At 48.1% G+C, this 19580-nt stretch overlaps 1 protein-coding gene and 1 long non-coding RNA gene across 2 annotated transcripts in view; one reads left to right on the forward strand and one right to left on the reverse strand.

The window, feature by feature from the left end:
• grin3a (glutamate receptor, ionotropic, N-methyl-D-aspartate 3A) overlaps window positions 1-19580 on the reverse strand; it is a 159668-nt gene that overhangs the window by 79906 nt on the left and 60182 nt on the right. The window contains exon 2 of the mRNA XM_038804211.1: window positions 1650-2248. Coding sequence (XP_038660139.1) covers window positions 1650-2248 — 599 coding nt within the window. The remainder of the gene's footprint in view (window positions 1-1649; window positions 2249-19580) is intronic.
• On the forward strand, window positions 11409-12859 carry LOC119970134. Its single transcript, XR_005461546.1, has 3 exons — window positions 11409-11539; window positions 11688-11889; window positions 12592-12859. It is a non-coding gene; the product is annotated as an uncharacterized LOC119970134 (long non-coding RNA).

Raw genomic sequence — 19580 nt, forward strand, 5'->3', positions numbered from 1 at the left:
AGCAGGTCTGGCAGCATCTGTAGGGAGAGAAAAGAGCCAACGTTTTGAGTCCGATGACTCTTTGTCAAAGCTTTTGTGGATCCTGTAGATGGTACACACGGCTGCTATTGTGTGTCGGTGGTGGAGGGAGTGAATGTGGATTGGGTGCCAAACAAGCGGGGCTGCTTTGTCCTGGGTGGTGTTGAGCTTCTTGAGTGTTGCTGGAGCTGCACTGATCCAGGCAAAAGGACAGTATTTCATCACACTCCTGACTTGTGCCTTGTAGATGGTGGACAGGCTTTGGGGAGTCAGGAGGTGAGTTACTCTCTGCAGTCTCTGACCTGCTCTTGCAGCCCCAGTATTTATATAGCTGGTACAGTTCAGTTTCTGGTCAATGGTTACCCTCAAGATAGTGACCGTTGACCTTTTATATTTTCATGAACAGGCAAATGTGGGTCTCAGTTCAGCATCATAGGTGAAGAGCAGCATATTTGGCAATGCAGCATCCCCTGCATTGCTTCTCTGAAGTGGTATCTTGTGTTATGGAATAGGGTTTGAACCCACAGGCGCCTGACTCAAGAGGCGACTGTGCTAACACTGAGTCAAGCTGAGACTTACAAGCAGACAAATGTGATGGTCCCAATGCCCATGTCCCTGTGGAATCCACCCCACTTCCATTCGATGCACTGCTATTCGGATGGATTCTCACCATGTCCGGTGATTCGCTCCACCAGATTTCCTTCGAGGCACCGAAAATGGAAATGTGGCCCATCAGCTGGTCACTGAGCCGAATGCAACTTGCTGTACACAACTGGCCATGGCAGTCCTGTTCCTAGCAGCAAGCAAGTACTGTCCGAAAGCAGCTCACTGATTGCGAAGCACCTCGGGACATCCCGAGCATGCGGAAGGCACAGTTTAAATGCAGATCTTTTCTTTGTTGGAGGAGGCTGTCACAGCCTAAACCAAATCAATTTGGCTCAATTGCTCGAATTTGCACTGATTTAAAATCGTGATTTAGTTCCTAATCTGCAGCAACATGGTAATTACCCTTAGAAGGGCCATGTGACTCCTGAGTGGCAAAAACAGCAGATGAACACTGGTCTTCAATATCATTCAATATGGAATGCACTGCCTGTGGAAGTAGTTGAGTCGGAAACGTTAGGGACCTTCAAGCGGCTATTGGATAGGTACATGGATTAGGGTAGAATAATGGAGTGTAGATTAATTTCTTCTTAAAGGCAGCACGGTAGCATTGTGGTTAGCACAATTGCTTCACAGCTCCAGGGTCCCAGGTTCGATTTCGACTTGGGTCACTGTCTGTGCGGAGTCTGCACATCCTCCCCATGTGTGCGTGGATTTCCTCCAGGTACTCCGGTTTCCTCCCACAGTCCAAAGATGTGCAGGTTGGGTGGATTGGTCATGATAAATTGCCCTTAGTGTCCAAAATTCTATGATTAACCTAGGACAAAAGTTTGGCACAACATCGTGGGTCGAAGGGCCTGTTCTGTGCTGTATTTCTCTATCTATCTATCTATCTATCTATCATTTTAATAAAAGCCATATTTCATCAATTCCCATTGAATTTCCTTGTAAGCATAAAACTACTCAAGTGTAAAATTGTAATTGGTCTGTAATGAGTATAATGAAAACATCACCGATCGCACTCTCACCTGGAAAGAAACTGGCCTGATGTAATATTCATTTCTTCCCAGTGCATACAGTTGGTTATACTTGGAATGAGGGCCAGCTCTGGCCTCACGTAGGTAGCAGTGGCCACAGCTCTGGCGATCAGCTCCACTGCATCCTGCACGTAATTGTGGAAAGGGGGTTGAGCCGTCTCGCCGTGGGCCAGCAGGCCCATGGGCAAGCCTTCAGTTCTCAGCTCCTCGACGTTCTGGGAGTCACCGAGAATCCAGTGGTGTTCCGGCAGCATTAATCCGTAGTTAGCCGCCAGCTGGAGGATCTTTCGGAAATGCTCGATGTCGCAGCCGAAGGTGACGATGGAGAGTGGCGCCTCCTTGGCCGTGTCCAGGTACTCCTGCAGGTAGCTGGGAAAGGTGGCGTCGTCACTGTCCGAGGCGACGTTGAAAATGGTCCCCAGGTGGAATTTGGAGTTGTTGTACAGAAGGCTGAGAAAGCTGGTCACGTTCCACTCTTGGCACAAAACTAGGCTGACGTCATACCAGCTATTCATCGTCAGGAGGAAGATGAGGATGTCCGCATGGGTGGGGTGAGATGTTTCCAGGCTCATCTGCAGGTGGAGGGGATTCTGTGTCGACACAAAAAAAAACAAAACAGCAAATCATTGCAAAAAACCCGCAAACAGAATAAGACCGATTTCAGAAATGTGGGCGGGATTATTATTTTGGGCTGGATTTTCTAAGAAACCGTCAACTTCGACTTGCATTGTTGTGTTTCTCGGTGTGGAAGTTATAAGGTTGCTACATTCTGTTGGTGCTCCTCACCAATCACTGCATAATGTACGTCATTCATCTTTTACTTACCTCCGAGAAGTCAGAATCTATCCAAGGTAAGGCAATCTCACTCATGCCTACTTCCCGCCCTTTCAGGGACAAAGCGTATACTTATGATGTAGGGCTATCAAGAAAGTTTCATCCTTTTATGGAACAGTCAGTTCCAAGAATATCAAAGTGATTTTATCCACTAAATAAGCCAGTGTCCCTGCCAACCAGATTTCTTTTTTGCCCTCTGTAAGTGCAGCGGCTTTTTGAGACCATAGAGAAAAGGCGAAGCTATCGTTCACTAATTGGTTTCCCATCCCTTACTGAAGAAAGAAAAACATTTGCGGCATTCGGTGAACTGGAAGGATCTACAAAACGTATGGAAAATTATATTACAAAGGCAGGATGCAATAAAGCTAAGAGGATGCGGGAATGATATTCTTCAATTTAAAGGGAGATATCTTCATGTGACTCACCATCCTCCAACCTCATTGGTCCCTTGCCTGTAATGATATGCGTATATGTAGATAACTAAAGGGTTAATTATAACATCTAGCTGTAACACTACAACTTGAGGGCACCACTAGATCCCACTACAAGTAATTTCTCCCAGAGGATCTTGGTCTCTTTCAACCCAGGAGTGATTAGACAGCAGTTGTGTATGAGAGATAGATCACAGCATAGTTAGCACGTGTAGTTTTGAATCAGTTAATACATTAATATTTAATTACTTGATTACTGGTGATAATTCTGCAGAGTGTTGAACTCAATTATAATTCATCCTTACTGAATAAATTAGTTTGCTTTAAGTTGAAGACTTCTTCAGGATCACACCATCAGGCCTTCTGGATATACAGCAACTAGTAACGAAATATATTACTAAACCAGGAATCTAACATTGCCCTCTCAAGCTTGGCTGTTCACATGGACCATCTCCAAACCCATTCACAAGGCATCCAGACAATCATCTGGGTGCTGAACTGGACAGGGACCAAGCATTAGGTGTAGTCACTGCAGACGATGAACGCTGGCTGAAAACATAATTCGCCCAACCAACAATCTTTTTTTTTTAACAATGCTTTATTGGGGGTATTTTCAAATATACACAGAACGGAAACGAGTAAACAACAGCAGTTAACCACGCACAATTGCCACTATTCCCCCATACCAACCTCTCCTTCGACAACTAGCCCCCAACACAAAGAATCCCCACCCCCCTCACTGATGTGTTACTGTCCCTGAAAGGAGTCAATGAACAGCCTCCACCTCGTGGAGAACCCCTCCATCTGCTACTCTGATGGCAAACTTTATTTTTTCGAGGTGGAGGAACTCTGCCAAGTTGCTTACCCAATGCTCCTGCTGTTGCCATCTCCAAGTTCCACCAGCCCAGCAAGATCTGTCTCCAGGCTATCGGGGAGGCAAAGGCTGCAGCCTCTCTCCTCACCTGCCCGACTGGATCCTCCGAGATCCCAAATATCACCGCCCACAGGCTCAGCGCCACTTCCCAGGATCTTTGACATTACGTTCACAGACTCTTTTCGGAACCCCTCCAACTTTGGACTTGCCCAAAACATGTGGACACGGTTCGCTGGACTCCCTGCACACCTCCTACACCTATTCTCCAGCCCTGGAAAAAACTGACTCATCCTACACCCCGTCAGATGAGCCCTGAGCACTGCCTTAAACTGTGTGAGACTCAGACTTGCACACGGCGAAGACGGGTTTATCCTCTGCAGCGTCTCACTCCACACCCCTAGTTGTCACACTCCGGTGCCTGTTAGGGTACACGGAGGGAGAGTTCTGAATGTTCAATTCACCTAACAAGCACATCTTTTGGGACTTGTGGGAGGAAACCGGAGCACCCCGAGGAAATCCACACAGACACAGGGAGACCGTGCAGACTACGCACAGACAGTGACCCAAGCTGGGACCCTGGCGCTGTGAAGCAACAGTGCTACCGTGAAGCAGGGTGCTACAGTGCCGCCCTAAACTGAGTATCACACTAAGAATGTACAAACCCTTGCCAAAATGGAGAATAACAAGTTGCAGAGGCATCATGGGGTTTACTTGGCCACATTCTTGGAGCAGGTCAGTTTACGCAGAGACACGCAATGAGTCATCAGCAACTAGACGAGATTAAACCGTCACAATGACTCATTCAGCAGCTCGACGAGACTACGGCAGGCAGCTGTCCCCGAACAATGGAACCAGCTAATGAAGTCAAGATGAGGAAGTCTCAACCTCGCGAGCTATTGCGTCGATCAAGGGACAGTTGCTAAGGATCTGAACAACATCGTGAAGAAACGTCTGTCTGTCCATGAGTTGATCATGCAGCCCAATCATGTCTAACAACTCATTTCATTGGATCTATACATAATCTAGAATTTGTACGATAGGCTCGTTGTCAGCCGAAGTGGGCTGAGTAACTGTTTGAAAATGTACGAATATCAATGATTTGCCCTTGTTCAGGGAAGAAGCGCACGCTGTGCCCATCAGCTTACTTCCTGCTGGCAGAATCAATAAACTGTTTGACATTTAGAGCAGGTCCGAGTGTGGAGTGATTCTTCCAGGATTCTTTCCCGCCAACAAACATATTTAAATTAGCCGAATGCTTCACTGAAATATGTTAATCTGGATCTCGTCCAGCAAGGGCGAGGTCCAGATTATGACGTCTCGCGAGATTCCATTAAATCTCGGGAGTCGTTGTGAGCGTCACGAATCCCGCGAGAGGCAAAACGGCCTCATCGCATCATGAAGCCCGAGGCCATTCCAAATGGGCAATGCTGACATTGCCAGCGATGCATGTGTCACATCACGCGAATTATTAAATAAAGGGAGTCGCTGCATCTTTGAAAAGGTTTGAAGTAGCTTGGTGAAAGCTAAGGAGGTAGAAAATAGGTCGAAGCAATTTGCATCCGGTTGCAACAATCACCAGCAAACATGCAAGAAATTGGGCTCACTCTATATAAAGGCCCTCACCACAGCACATAGACAGTCCAAAGATGTGCGGGTTAGGTGGATTGGCCATGCTAAATTGCCCGTAGTGTCCTAAAAAGTAAGGTTAAGGGGGGGGGGTTGTTGGTTTGCGGGTATGGGGTGGATGCGTGGGTTTGAGTGGGGTGGTCATTGCTCGGCGCAACATCGAGGGCCGAGGGGCCTGTTCTGTGCTGTACTGTTCTATACATACTGCAGGAGTGAGTGCAGTAGCTTTCAGCTTCTGTAAGAACCAAATGAACAAAAAAATACAGTAGTTAATTTGAATCGCGTTCACAGTATGAAGCAATCCGAGGGCGTACCAGCTACATAAGCACCAACACCACAAACACTTCCCAAATGGGCTATCATTCACAATATGCTCTGTACACAGAAGGCCTCAGCATCTGGTCTGGTCCTCTAGGGGTTGGCAAAACCAGATGTGCAACGGCACTGCCACAATCTGTGTGATCACCTCCGATATCCCTGGCCGCATGATAGGTTATAACTGTGAACACTGACGCCTTGAAACACCTGGGGGGGGGGGGGGGGGGGGGATTTGCACACTTTGTTTGTATAATTTCCGATTGGAGGAATGGCCTTGTGGCTGAAAGTTGGATATTTAATCCAGGGCAACTGGCTGGACCTCTGTGAGGTCCCTGGCCCAGGTTGTTGGGCAAGAAAATGTTTATTAAGCAGCTGATCCCAGTTCTTTTCTCAATGGCATTACGCTATTGAAAATAAATTAATTGTTTCAGATTATAGCCTCTTTGGTGCATATGAACAATTGGACTATTTTCGACATACTGCTCTGTCCCGTTAATGGAAATAGATACAACTGCTATTTTCAGGCATGTCCAATATTTCATTTTAAATGAATTTAAATGTCATTTCATTTAAAATCTACCAATCTGGTGAGTAAGGTCGTTCATTGATCAAATGGCAAAAACTAAGTTCTCAAATGATGCCACACTATCCTGGGAATAAATTTGTTGTGCAGCTACAAGATTCAATGCAAAATCTGTCCAACTGTTTAACAAAATCATACCTGGTAAAGAAATTGGTATTGATACAAAGTTGAAACACCATGGAGGAACTTGGTCAAGGTAAAGTCGCCATAGTCCCAGATGACCATAGGCTGCTTTCCGGTTGAGGGGTGAGAGCTGACTGGTGGTGATTTAACCTGAGGATCGCTACATCGCAGGCGAGGGGCAAGGGTGAGGAAGGCAGAACCTTCATGAATAAGACCCACCTTCCTGACATAACGGAGGTTCCCACCCAGGAAGGTCGGGAACCTCATTTCCATATGTTTAAATGTAACGAGCCGGCTAATACCCCCCCCCCCACCAAAGTCGGCAAGGTTTACAACCGTTTAAAAAGAAAGTGGGAACCAGGCAAAGGGAACGCACTGGGGAAACACGGATAAGTATAGTTTCGGGGGGAGGAGAGGGACATGGCTGGGCAGTACCCTGGTACAACCCCCTGGAACCCTGGCATTCACTCCCGGTGCCCTGCATGCCGATTACCTCGCCTCAGCCAGCACTCTGTGCAGTGGCACAATGGATAACGTGCCTGACTACTTATCAGGAGATTCCAGGTTCGATTCCAGGTTCGGCTTGGTGTTTCAGAGATGGGTGGCACTGAAGCACAGTGGATAGCGCTGTTGCTTCACAGCATCAGGGTCCCGGGTTCGATTCCCGGCTTGGCTCACTGTCTGTGCGGAGTCTGCACGTTCTCCTCATATCTGTGTAGGTTTCCTCCGGGTGCTCCGGTTTCCTCCCACAAGACGTGCTTGTTAGGTGAATTGGACATTCTGAATTCTCCCTCTGTGTACCCGAACAGGCGCCGGAATGTGGCGACTAGGGGCTTTTCACAGTAACCTCATTGCAGTGTTAATGTAAGCCTACTTGTGACAATAAAGATTATTATTATTTAAAGAAAATATTCCACCCAGGATAACATAAAGCCTCCTCGTTGTGAAGACAGTACAATGTTCGGGCCGGAGAAGTTTCGATTGGAATCTTAAAGGACATCGCCCTCCTGGTAAAGTGACTGGGGTTATTATTTCCCCAGTTGGCAGGCAAGGAAGTTACGCCAATAAATCAGGACATCTCTTACACCGTACTGCACGTTTTTTTTAATGTTTATAAACTACCAGAACAAAATGACAAACAAACTTCAAGGAATCGAGTGGCGGAGCAGGATCAACACCCCAAATGGCCTATTCCTGATCCTAGGTTCCGAAAGTATGAACAGCAACTCCCACCGTTAGTGCCACGAGATACTCTGAGTACTTGGCCGGAGAGATTATCAGACAAAGTCGGACACTGAGCTATGTAAGGAGATTTTCGGACAGTCGAACAAGGCTAGATCAAGAGAGGCTGAGGGGGGGGGGGGGGGGGGGGGGGGGGGGAGAGAGACAGAGACTTCGGAGAGTCCCAAGGCAGGAGGCTCAAAAGCGGCTAATAACTGTGGAACAGCCTGCTGTTAATAGCTGCTTCGCAAATTGATCCTGCCTGAAAACCTGATGCTGATGTCTCATTTAAAATGCTTAAATTGCCCGAGTTCTGTAATGGGGAAGGGGAACAAAATCAAATCCAGTCACCCATGGCAATGATGTTCCAATTACCAGTTAATTAGTTTTTCGCTTGGTAATACAATTAGTAACAAAATTCATAGACCTGAACCCAGCATCTTGCAGGCTACCAGTTATTTTTTTTAAAAAGACAGTCCAGTGTGCTGGAGACAGTTATTCTGTTGACAACAATATTCTCAATTGATGGATTCTATTAAGGATTATTATTCACAATAGCCATGAGAACAAATAGGTACTGAATAGAATACGAATCAGCAACTACCAGTCTGCAAAAATTGACTGAAGTGTCAAAAATGAAGTGTTTAAAAGATGTACTATTCACATACAGAAGCCCAATGTGTTTGGGCAAGATTCTCCCTTTCTGAGACACAAGTGTTGACGTTGATGTAGAATTCGCGGACTTTCACGACAGCAAAACTGGCGTCGAACCTGGACCAATTTCAGCGACCGTAGAGGGGCTAGCACCGGCGCCACGTGGAACCCAACGATTCCAATGATAAACGGTGCGGGATTCGCCGGGTCCATGAGTGACACTCGGGAGGTTGACAAGCTGCAGCCGCACACATACATTACACACCCACACACACTCATCCCAGCCAACAAGATAACACTGATTGTGCTGGAGTGCGACCATACAGCTGATGGGTCAGCTGGGGCCAGATGGCATCGAGGGGGATGGTCTGGGGGGGGGGGGGGGGAGGGGGCACCTAAACCACACTTGGCCCTCAGTTCACAGTGGGCTGCTGGCGGTGTGGCAGCTGCACGGCTGCCTTGCCAGCTGCAACAATGGTGTTCCGTGCCCATCCACCCCGACCCCACAGGCCACCTCCTGGCCATTCCCCGCTACGCCCCCTCCCCCAGCCCTGGCAGAAGCCCCCCGGCCAGCAGCACAACTGTCAGCAAACTATGGTGATGTTGGACACTCTGTGCCCCCCCCCCCCCAACCCGCCCGCCGTCCCTTGGTAGCCATTATGCCGGTTTTACAATTTTTAAAAGCACACGTGAACCGCGCCATTGGGAACTCAGCGCATCGGAGGCAGAGCATCGCGGATGCCCTGGAGAAAACCGGGTCAGGCCAGCTAATGCCATGCAAACGGTGTTTACTGTACGTGCATTACGGACCGCATTGACGCCACTGTCAAGGTGACGGAGAATTGTAATTTGGCTTGAAATTGGTGCCCGCCGCGATTTTAGCGTCCGAACCTATTCTCCCAATTGCATTTTCGGCATCAGCCAACGGAGAACCCTGCCCACCAGTTTACAAAGTTATACACTTTGTTAAGAACTGCCTCTGCCCCATGTCTTTCAAATTCTGCCTCCAAACATGTCACTTCTGAATCTCACTTCCCACCCTCCAAGGCCTCGCAAAAGATTAACTCGTCAACTCTATTCCAGGTGATCAATTATCCTGTATTTTAAGGGCTCCCTTAAGAGACACCTTTTGTCCTTATTTCTAAGATAGCCTGTGGGAGTCTGAGTCTTGGCGTCTCCTCTCCTTCGCCTGAGCATGTGGGCTGTGGCCGCTGACCACCAGGGCCAGTAATTATCAACCCCCCACCTCCAATCTAAGCTCGTACATACACCAGCAAAACACCCTCCCCACATCCTCAGTCCCATGGTCGACGTGCTCCATGTGTTCAAGGTTAGTCACCCTGATTTCCCTTGCACTCTTGACTGTGCCTTCCGCTACCTTAACATTACTGCGTGGACCTTTGTCACCAATTGCATGTGATGACAAAGGAATGGCGACATATTTCCAATGTCGGGATGCTGGGTGATTTGAAGGGAAAAACTTACAGGCGGTGCTGTTTCCATGTTTTTATGAGACCATGGCCATTTTGTCACATAATTCCATATATTCGTCTGTGCCCAACATCCTTCAATACCCTCAGTTAACAAAAATGTATCAATCTATAAGTAGTGATTGTTCAGACCCCAAAACAGGTCCCTGCCGGTCACATCACGCAATTAGACTACCTGTCCATACCCATAGGGCTAAATTTTTACAGAGTTAAGCCGCCTACGGATGCTTTTAACAATGGTGGGGTGGGTCTAGATTCTATGCAACTTATGTGTAACACTCCATACCTTGCACCCCTAACCTGAATGGTCCGATTGCAGGTGGTCGGGACCTCGCATCCTCTCCACCCCTCCACAATTTCTGTAGTGTTTGGCCAGCCCCTCGTGGATACTCCGTCCTCAGAGGATTCATGAACCAGAGTCTGGACATAGGAACCTTTTGAAAGGTTTCTTCCCCATGTGCCCTTTCAGTCCTCCCATGCTTGGCCATCTGTTTCTGTTGATACAGTTCACAGATGGCCTCTCTGAATGCTTGGCTGAGCTCTTAAGGCTCAATAATGCCTTAACTCAGCAGGGCTCTGTTTTCACTGGTGGAAGAGTGGTGTTTGCTTTGATTGATCTTTGAACTTCCCTCCTCGAGCTTCCCGCCTCGTAGTGAAAACTCGGCCCCCTACCCTCTGTCTCCTACCAGCCAGACAATTTCCCAACTAGGTCAATAATTCCAAAAGTTTCAACTTCAGCGAACAGTCCCATGTGAGGCACTTTATTAAATCTGTTCTGGAAGTCCATAATAATAACATCCATAGATATCCCCAAGTCCACTCTTTTAGCTCTCCCTTCGAAAAAATCAGTCAAGCGTTTCAGACATGGCCTAGTCCTTACAGAGGCTGCGCTGGCTCTCAACTCGGTGAAAATTATCAAGGAATTCTGCGCTCCATCCTTAGTTATAGAACAAATGCTAACTGGTCCACAGTTCGGTTTCGTTTATCTTTTTCACCTTTCTTAAATAGCAGACACCTGCCCCAGCTCGCCATTGTCCAAATTCTAACTGAGGGCCTAAAGACGGGCATCATGCCTCTAATTTACATATGTACGGGAACTGGTGCCTGGCTTAGGCACCTGTGAAGAATGCCTGAAAAATGACCCAACTCAATCTTGTGTTGGATGTTTATCAGTTTTATGCCCCTTTGAATTGTGGATGGGGGTGGGGGTGGATAAATATATTTTCTGTTCATGTTGTGCTCTTTATTCTTCCATTTATGATACATATAGTAGCGACTCAAAAAATCTTTTCTCTTTATATCTGCTGAGCTGTTGGGAAGAAATATCTCGACTTCACTGCTGCCTTTCCCAATTAGATACTCAATTTAAGGGGCACTATCCACTTCTGGTAACTTAGAAGTTGTTTCTGGTAGCAGGGGAAAAGAAAAACTGAATTATTCAATCATTCAAATTAAGCGTCATAAATAACTCGGTACTTAAAATATTCCAATTGTCAGACAATTTAAATGAAGCAGCTTTGAATTAAGATGGGATAATTGGCACACGCTAAGAACTTGGAGATCAGGGATAAAAATAAACAAACTTGGGAGATTACCAAGGACGACGTTAGCCTCAGAACACGATCGAAAGCCATCCTTGTATGTGTGTCACTTACTAATTCTGGAAAGGGAAAACAATGATTTGTAACCAATTGCCAAGTTGTTCCAGTATTGTGCACATTTCTGTGGTGCGTCAGTCAATTCTTTCCTGAGGGTAGCTATCCCTCCTTACTCTAGTTGTGCTAAATTGGCTTGGCTTGATAAGAGCCTGTTTGGGTATAGCATTCCTCAGATCACTAATTTAACAATGTTGTTGATCCATCCATCTTCCCACAGGCAGTTAAGATGGACTACGGCATGGAAACCTTTCAGTAAGAGGAGGGCTGGTCACCAGAGGACCCCGATTCACGATAATTGGCAAAAGAACCGGAATAGAACATATTTCTTTACATGGTGCGCTGTTTTGATCTGAAACACACAGGATGGTGGAAGAACTCAAAAACGGCTTTCAGAACAGAATCAGATAAATATTAGAAAGGTAAGGTGGGCGGTGCAAAATGCAGGGCAATGGGGAAAGACAAGGCATGCAAGACTAATTGCATAGCTCTTTTAAAGGGCCCGATGGACCAAATGGCCTCCTTCTGTGCTGTATGACTCAAAATGCAAAATCTCTGAAGCTGAGCCACTGTGAAAACATTGTAAACTCGGGCCATTGGAGTGCTTTCAGGGAAGGTTTTTTAATGCTGTTAAAACGTGTTCTTGCCTTGAAAGACAGCTTTGCTTAATAAAAAACCCATTGCGTTTCCTCAGACTACACCTTCATTGAAACGGAGAACTTTTAAAGAGAAATTTGAATTTCCAGTTCGGAGTTGAAAAGGTGACAAAATGACAAAACACCGGTTTGTGTTGGCAGCTTACAACTGAAACTACAGAAATGAACAGTTTCTTGTTATTTATCAATCTCCCCCAGTATTACAAGTCTCATGACAAACAGTTCAGGGTTGCTTCCTGTCTACTTTTCCAGCTGAGTAACTTCTAATCTCAGAACAGTCTCTGACTTTGAGGGTTACACTGTAGCTTTCTCCCGCTATCTCAAAGTTAGGCAAATCTTCCAGCCTCTTTAACTCCTCACAAACCCACTCCCACCTGTGTTCTGCATGATGAACAACAGAGTCAACATTTTGTTGCTTCATGTGCAGGCCTGGCTAATCCGATCTTTTCTTGCTCTCTATCCCTGAAGCTGGCTGCAGACTGCAAGACCAAACTGCAACTCCCTGCTGTCTGTGATATTTCAAGATTCATAGGAAAGCCTGTAACCTGATATCAACATGGCTCTGTTATCCACTTTTCCTTTGCAATGGGAAGCAGGGTAGCTTTGTACTGACGTAGAAACGCTGATTACTTAGCTCTGTTGCCAGCTGTCAGAAGTAAAGAGATAATTTACAGCACTTCCATGTACAACTTAATATCAATATCACCTTTCTGGGACTTCAGAAGATGCAGGATGTACCCATAGTAGATTTAAGATTAAATGTAAATTGTAACTGTTTAGAATTCCAAAAAATACCTCAATAAAATTGTTTGTTAAAAAAAAAGATTAAATGTAAAATACCTTGTACTACACTCTGAATAAAACAATCTGATTCTTCTTCTGATCTCTAACAATTAAATCGCCCAGGCTTACTGTCGGGCAGACTGTCACGTGACTCTCATTTACCCTAAATTTTAAGGCTTATCCCGAACTATAACTATACATCAAAGATACAGGGCGGGATCTACTGGGTTGCATTGTGCCCGAAAACAGCACAGCGTGGTGCGGCTCAATGCAACCGGTAGATGGCGGGAAATCCCAGTTCCAGGATCTACCTGGCTCAAGCCTGGCGAGATCGCATTAGAGGTTGCAATTCTCTGGCAAATCTGTACATTAGAATTAGACAGTTATTTCACTCTAATATGCATTTCCGAGATCTAACCAAGGCATAAGATCTAACACCCTCGCCTTGGGAGACCCTGGGCGAGCGTTGTTCAGTACTGGGGCGAAATTCACCGAAGACCAACGTGACGCCCATTACCGGCGGGCAAAAGCGGCGCTGGTGACTCCGGCGTCGGGGCCTGCTTATAAACCCTAAATCTCCCGTCCCGAAAGGGCCAGCAGCGGAGTGACGCTGTACGCGTCAGTTTCACCCGCTGCGGAAGTGGCGCGTCGGTTGATGTCGGGCGACATCATCAACGCCACCCGGCGTTGGAGGGGGGAAGGGGTGGGAGGGTGGGTTGCGGCGTTGGGGTGGGGTGGGGGGTGGGTTGCGGCGTTGGGGGGGTGGTTTGCGGCATTGGGGGGGTGGGTTGCGGCGTTGGGGGGGTGGGGGGGGGTTGCGGCGTGGGGGGGTTGCGGCGATGGGGGGGTTGCGGCATTGGGGGGGTTGGGGTGGGGGGGGTAGGGGTGTGGGGGGGTAGGGGTGGGGGGTGGGGGGGTAGGGGTGGAGGGGGGTAGGTAGAGGTAGGGGGGTAGGGGGTATCAGCAGATCTTCCTCAAGGCTCCCCTTCCTCCCAGCTGCCTTGTCTTTGTTTGAGAGAGAGAGAGAGAGAGAGAGAGAGGGAGATTGTGGGGACAGACAGAGAGAGAGAGACAGAGAGAGGGAGTCCCGTCCGTCCTCTGGCTGAGAGCAGGGCTTTGGTGAGTATATTGCAATCTGCCTAAACCCAGGAATATTGCCTGGTTAGAATGCAGAGGGAAATGCTGGGATCCCGGGGTGGGAGATGTGTCTGGATTTGTCTATTTCAGCTTCAGCCTCTGCGATTTCAGGTCAGTTTCACAACAACAGGAAAAACGCGTGGAGAGAGAGGGAAAAACTTTTGGCAAAGTTTCTGGGTTCTGCCTTTATAATTCACAGCGCAGAAAGGGTTCTGTGCTGTGAATTATCAAGGCACCTTTTCTAATCCTGGGGAGAAACAACCTTTTGAAGAGTCTGAGTAAATAAACAGGAATTTGGATTAATTCTGCCTTCCCACCCCCTGGGCCTCATTCTCCTCCCTCCCCCTTTCTCCTCCCTCCCCCTTTCTCCTCCCGCCCCCTTTCTCCTCTCTCTCTCTCACATTCTCTTCATCCTGCCCTTTGTTCCAGAGCTATTTGATCCCCCTGTGCACTGGCACAGATTTACAGTACGGTTTAGGTTCTGTGTTTACCCCAGGTGTGGGGGCGGGGAAAAGAGGGATGGATGAGGTTAGATGGAGGATGATTTGGGAGGGGGGTGGGGGTGGTTCAATGCAGTGCCCCTGAGGAATGCCGAACCCTCCCTCTTTTCCCCGCCCCCACACCTGGGGTAAACACAGAACCTAAACCGCACTGTAAATCCTGGGTTTAGGCAGATTGCAATATACTCACCAAAGCCCTGCTCTCAGCCAGAGGACGGACGGGACTCCCTCTCTCTGTCTCTCTCTCTCCGTCTGTCCCCACAATCTCCCTCTCTCTCTCTCTCTCTCTCTCTCAAACAAAGACAAGGCAGTTGGGAGGAAGAGGAAGATCTGCTGATGCCCCCATCCAATGGATCCCCGGGGCCTACGCACCGTCGCCCCGACCCCCTCTGCACGCCGCTGCCCCCTACCCCCTACCTCTACCCCTACCCCCCCCCACCCCTACCCCCCCACCCCCTCCCCCCCCACCCCTCTCCAACGCCGCGACCCCCCTCCCCAACGCCGCGACCCCTCCTCCCCACCCCTCCCAACCCCTCTCCAACGCCGCTACCTCCCCTCCCCACCCCTCCCAACCCCTCTCCAACGCCGCTACCCCCCTCCACACCCCTCTCCAACGCCCCTACCCACCCCCCCGCGCACTCGATGTAGGTTACTGAACGGCGTCAACCATCATCAATGGTTGACGCCGTTATAAACCTACTTTGATTTTTGCCGACGTGACCCGTGGCCACGTCGGCGGGACTTCGGCCCATCCGGGCCGGAGAATTATTCACCCTAAAAATAACATGACATCCCGCCGGCACCAGCTGTTCTCCGAGGCGGCCGGCGGGATTTGAACAACGCCGTTTTATGGCAGGTCGGATAATTCCTAACATGGCGGGAGCAGGAATAACGCTGCCGCCGGCCGATTCCACGCAGGGTCGGAGAATTTCGCCCCTGGTCTCCACAAACGGGGACCAGACGGAATAGTACTCTGTGGGATCTGCCAGGGGATTGGATGCCCCCGGGTGCATGACACTTTGGGCACGGTGGCACCCCAGCACTGCTGATGCCAACTGGGGACCCTGGCAGTGTCACCTGGGAGCCAGCCTGGTGCTGCCAAGGTGATGCTGGCAGGGGCACTGACTGGCTACCGTGTTTGCACTGCCAAGGTGTTGGGCTGGCATTGCCAAGATGCTAAAGTGGCATTTTTTGAGAGTCAGTGATCAGGCCAGGGGTGCCCTGCACCGATGTGGGTGTGGGGGGGGGGGGGGCTTATAAAGTGAGTTGTGGCTTGGAAAAGGTTCGGGGGGCTCGAGAGATCGGGATGCCGTTTAAAAATGGTGCCCCGATCACTCGCTGCACTGAGGTTCCGGCGAGCAGAGCTCCTCACTGCAGAGAATGGGGCTCAGTGCAGCCTTGCCGGGGAGTTCCCTGTTGAGTCGTTCGTTAGATAGCGGGGTGTTCCTCGGCACTCTGAGCGCCTGGAAACACCCAGTTAACCTCGCGCTGAGGGACTCTGTCCCCATTCTGGTAGATCCCGCCAATAGAGTTTAAAATCTGATAAACTTCACAACTGTGACACAGGACAGAGTTGAGTAATGAACTTGAGGCCACGTTCATGCACTTCTTTGCCAGACAGGGTAAAGGAGTCGAACAGCAAGCAGGCTGCTTCCATAATTACCCGTGGCAAAACTGTAAACTATACAAAGAGTAATGGGACCTGGTGCTGAATAAGAGTTGGAATCTGACTGGATAACCAATTTACAAAGGTTAGGTATTCCAGTGGGCTCTCCAGTAAATTGAACAACCAGCTTTGTTACCGACCTGGTTTCTCCCTTTTCTCTCCTGATCAGTATGGGGAGGCAGTGGCGGTGGCATAGTGTTGGCACTGGACCAATAATCCAGAGACCTAGGGTAATGCTCTGGGGACCCAGGTTGAAATCGCACCGCGGCAGATGATGAAATTTGAATTCAATAAAAATCTGGAATTAATGATGACCATGTCGATGGTCGGAAAAACTCCTGTGGTTGACTAATCTGCCATCCTCGCCTGCTTCTGGCCTGCCGGTGACTGCAGATCTATGTTTAAGACATGGCAGGAGATCCCAGACCCGTGTCATGATCCTCGTGTGCGATGTGGGAGCTCAGGGACACGTCCACTGTCCCTGGCTCTTTCACGTGCAAGAAGTGTGTTCAGTTGCAGCTCCTGTTAGACCGCTTGACGGCTCTGGAGCTGCGGATGGACTCACTTTGGAGCATCCGCGATGCTGAGGAGGTCGTGGATAGCACGTTTAGCGAGTTGGTCACACCGCAGGTGAAAATTAATGAGGGAGATAGAAAATGGGTGACCAAAAGAAAGAGCAAGAGTAGGAAGGCTGTGCAGGTGTCCCCTGTGGTCATCTCCCTGCAAAACAGATATACCGCTTTGGATACTGTTGAGGGAGATGGCTCACCGGGGAAGGCAGCAGAGGCCAGGTTCATGGCACCGTGGCTGGCTCTGCTGCACAGCAGGGCAGGAAGAAAAATGGCAGGGCTATAGTGATAGGGGACTCGATCGTAAGGGGAATAGACAGGCGGTTCTGTGGACGCAATCGAGACTCCAGGATGGTATGTTGCCTCCCTGGTGCAAGGGTCAAGGATGTCTCGGAGCGGCTGCAGGACATTCTGGGGGGGGGGGGGGGGGGGGGAGGGTGAACAGCCAGCTGTCGTGGTGCACATAGGCACCAACGATATAGGTAAAAAACGGGATGAGGTCCAACAAGCGGAATTCAGGGAGTTAGGAGTTAAACTAAAAAGTAGGACCTCAAAGGTAGTAATCTCAGGATTGCTACCAGTGCCACGAGCTAGTCAGAGTAGGAATGTCAGGATAGATAGGATGAATGCGTGGCTCGAGAGATGGTGCAAGAGGGAGGGATTCAAATTCCTGGGGCATTGGGACCGGTTCTGGGGGAGGTGGGACCAGAAGGTCTGCACCTGGGCAGGACTGGAACCGATGTTTTCTAGAGCTGTTGGGGAGGGGTTAAACTAATGTGGCAGGGGGATGGGAACCGATGCAGGAAGTTGGAAGGTAGTAAAACAGGGACAGAAGCAAAAGGAAGTAAGGGGAAAAGTGCAAGGCAGAGAATTCATAGTCAAAAATCTAAAAGGGCGACAGTACAAGGTACAGTGACTGAGGGGAGCTCAGTGAATAGGCCCAGAAATAACAAAAGGAATAAAACTGGAGATGTTAAGATTCAAAACAGAGGTAAAAAAACCAACATAAGTGTACTTTACCTGAATGCTCGTAGTATTCGGAATAAAGTAAATGAGTTGATGGCACAAATCATCGTAAATGACTATGATTTAGTGGCCATTACTGAAACATGGTTAAAGGATGGTCACGACTGGGAGTTAAATATCCGAGGGTATCAAACTATTCGGAAGGACAGAGTGGATGGTAAGGGAGGTGGTGTTGCTCTGTTATTTAAGGATGACATCCGGGCAATAGTAAGGGATGACATCGGTGCTATGGAGGATAAGGTTGAATCCATTTGGGTGGAAATCAGGAATAGTAAGGCGAAAAAGCCACTGATAGGAGTAGTCTATCGGCCACCAAATAGTAACGATATGGTGGGGCAGGCAATAAACAAAGAAATAACTGATGCATGTAGAAATGGTACAGCAGTTATCATGGGGGATTTTAATCGACATGCCGATTGGTTTAACCAGGTCGGTCAAGGCAACCTTGAGGAGGAGTTTATAGAATGTATCCGCGATAGTTTCCTAGAACAATATGTAATGGAACCTACGAGGGAACAAGCGGTCCTAGATCTTGTCCTGTGTAATGAGACAGGATTGATTCGTGATCTCATAGTTAGGGATCCTCTTGGAAGGAGCGATCACAATATGGTGGAATTTAAAATACAGATGGAGGGTGAGAAAGTAAAATCAAATACTAATGTTTTGTGTTTAAACAAAGGAGATTACAAGGGGATGAGAGAAGAACTAGCTAAGGTAGACTGGGGGCAAAGACTTTATGGTGGAACAGTTGAGGAACAGTGGAGAACCTTCCAAGCGATTTTTCACAGTGCTCAGCAAAGGTTTATACCAACAAAAAGGAAGGACGGTAGAAAGAGGGAAAATCGACAGTGGATATCTAAGGAAATAAGGGAGAGTATCAAATTGAAGGAAAAAGCATATAAAGTGGCAAAGATTGCTGGGAGATTAGAGGACTGGGAAATCTTTAGGGGGCAACAGAAAGCTACTAAAAAAGCTATAAAGAAGAGTAAGATAGAGTATGAGAGTAAACTTGCTCAGAATATAAAAACAGACAGTAAAAGTTTTTACAAATATATAAAACAAAAAAGAGTGGCTAAGGTAAATATTGGTCCTTTAGAGGATGAGAAGGGAGTTTTAATAATGGGAAATGAGGAAATGGCTGAGGAACTGAACAGGTTTTTTGGGTCGGTCTTCACAGTTGATGACACAAATAACATGCCAGCGACTGATAGAAATGAGGCTATGACAGGTGAGGACCTTGAGAGGATTGTTATCACTAAGGAGGTAGTGATGGGCAAGCTAATGGAGCTAAAGGTAGACAAGTCTCCTGGCCCTGATGGAATGCATCCCAGAGTGCTAAAAGAGATGGCTAGGGAAATTGCAGATGCACTAGTGATAATTTACCAAAATTCACTAGACTCTGGGGTGGTCCCGGTGGATTGGAAATTAGCAAACGTGACACCACTGTTTAAAAAGGGAGGTAGGCAGAAAGCAGGAAATTATAGGCCAGTGATCTTAACTTCGGTAGTAGGGAAGATTCTGGAATCTATCATCAAGGAAGCAATAGCGAGGCACCTGGATAGAAATTGTCCCATTGGGCAGACGCAGCATGGGTTCATAAACGGCAGGTCATGCCTAACTAATTTAGTGGAATTTTTTGAGGACATTACCAGTGCAGTAGATAACGGGGAGCCAATGGATGTGGTATTTCTGGATTTCCAGAAAGCCTTTGACAAGGTGCCACACAAAAGGTTGCTGCATAAGATAAAGATGCATGGCATTAAGGGTAAAGTAGTA

Source organism: Scyliorhinus canicula, chromosome 8 (genome assembly GCF_902713615.1).
Source record: "Scyliorhinus canicula chromosome 8, sScyCan1.1, whole genome shotgun sequence".
NCBI lineage: Eukaryota > Metazoa > Chordata > Chondrichthyes > Carcharhiniformes > Scyliorhinidae > Scyliorhinus > Scyliorhinus canicula.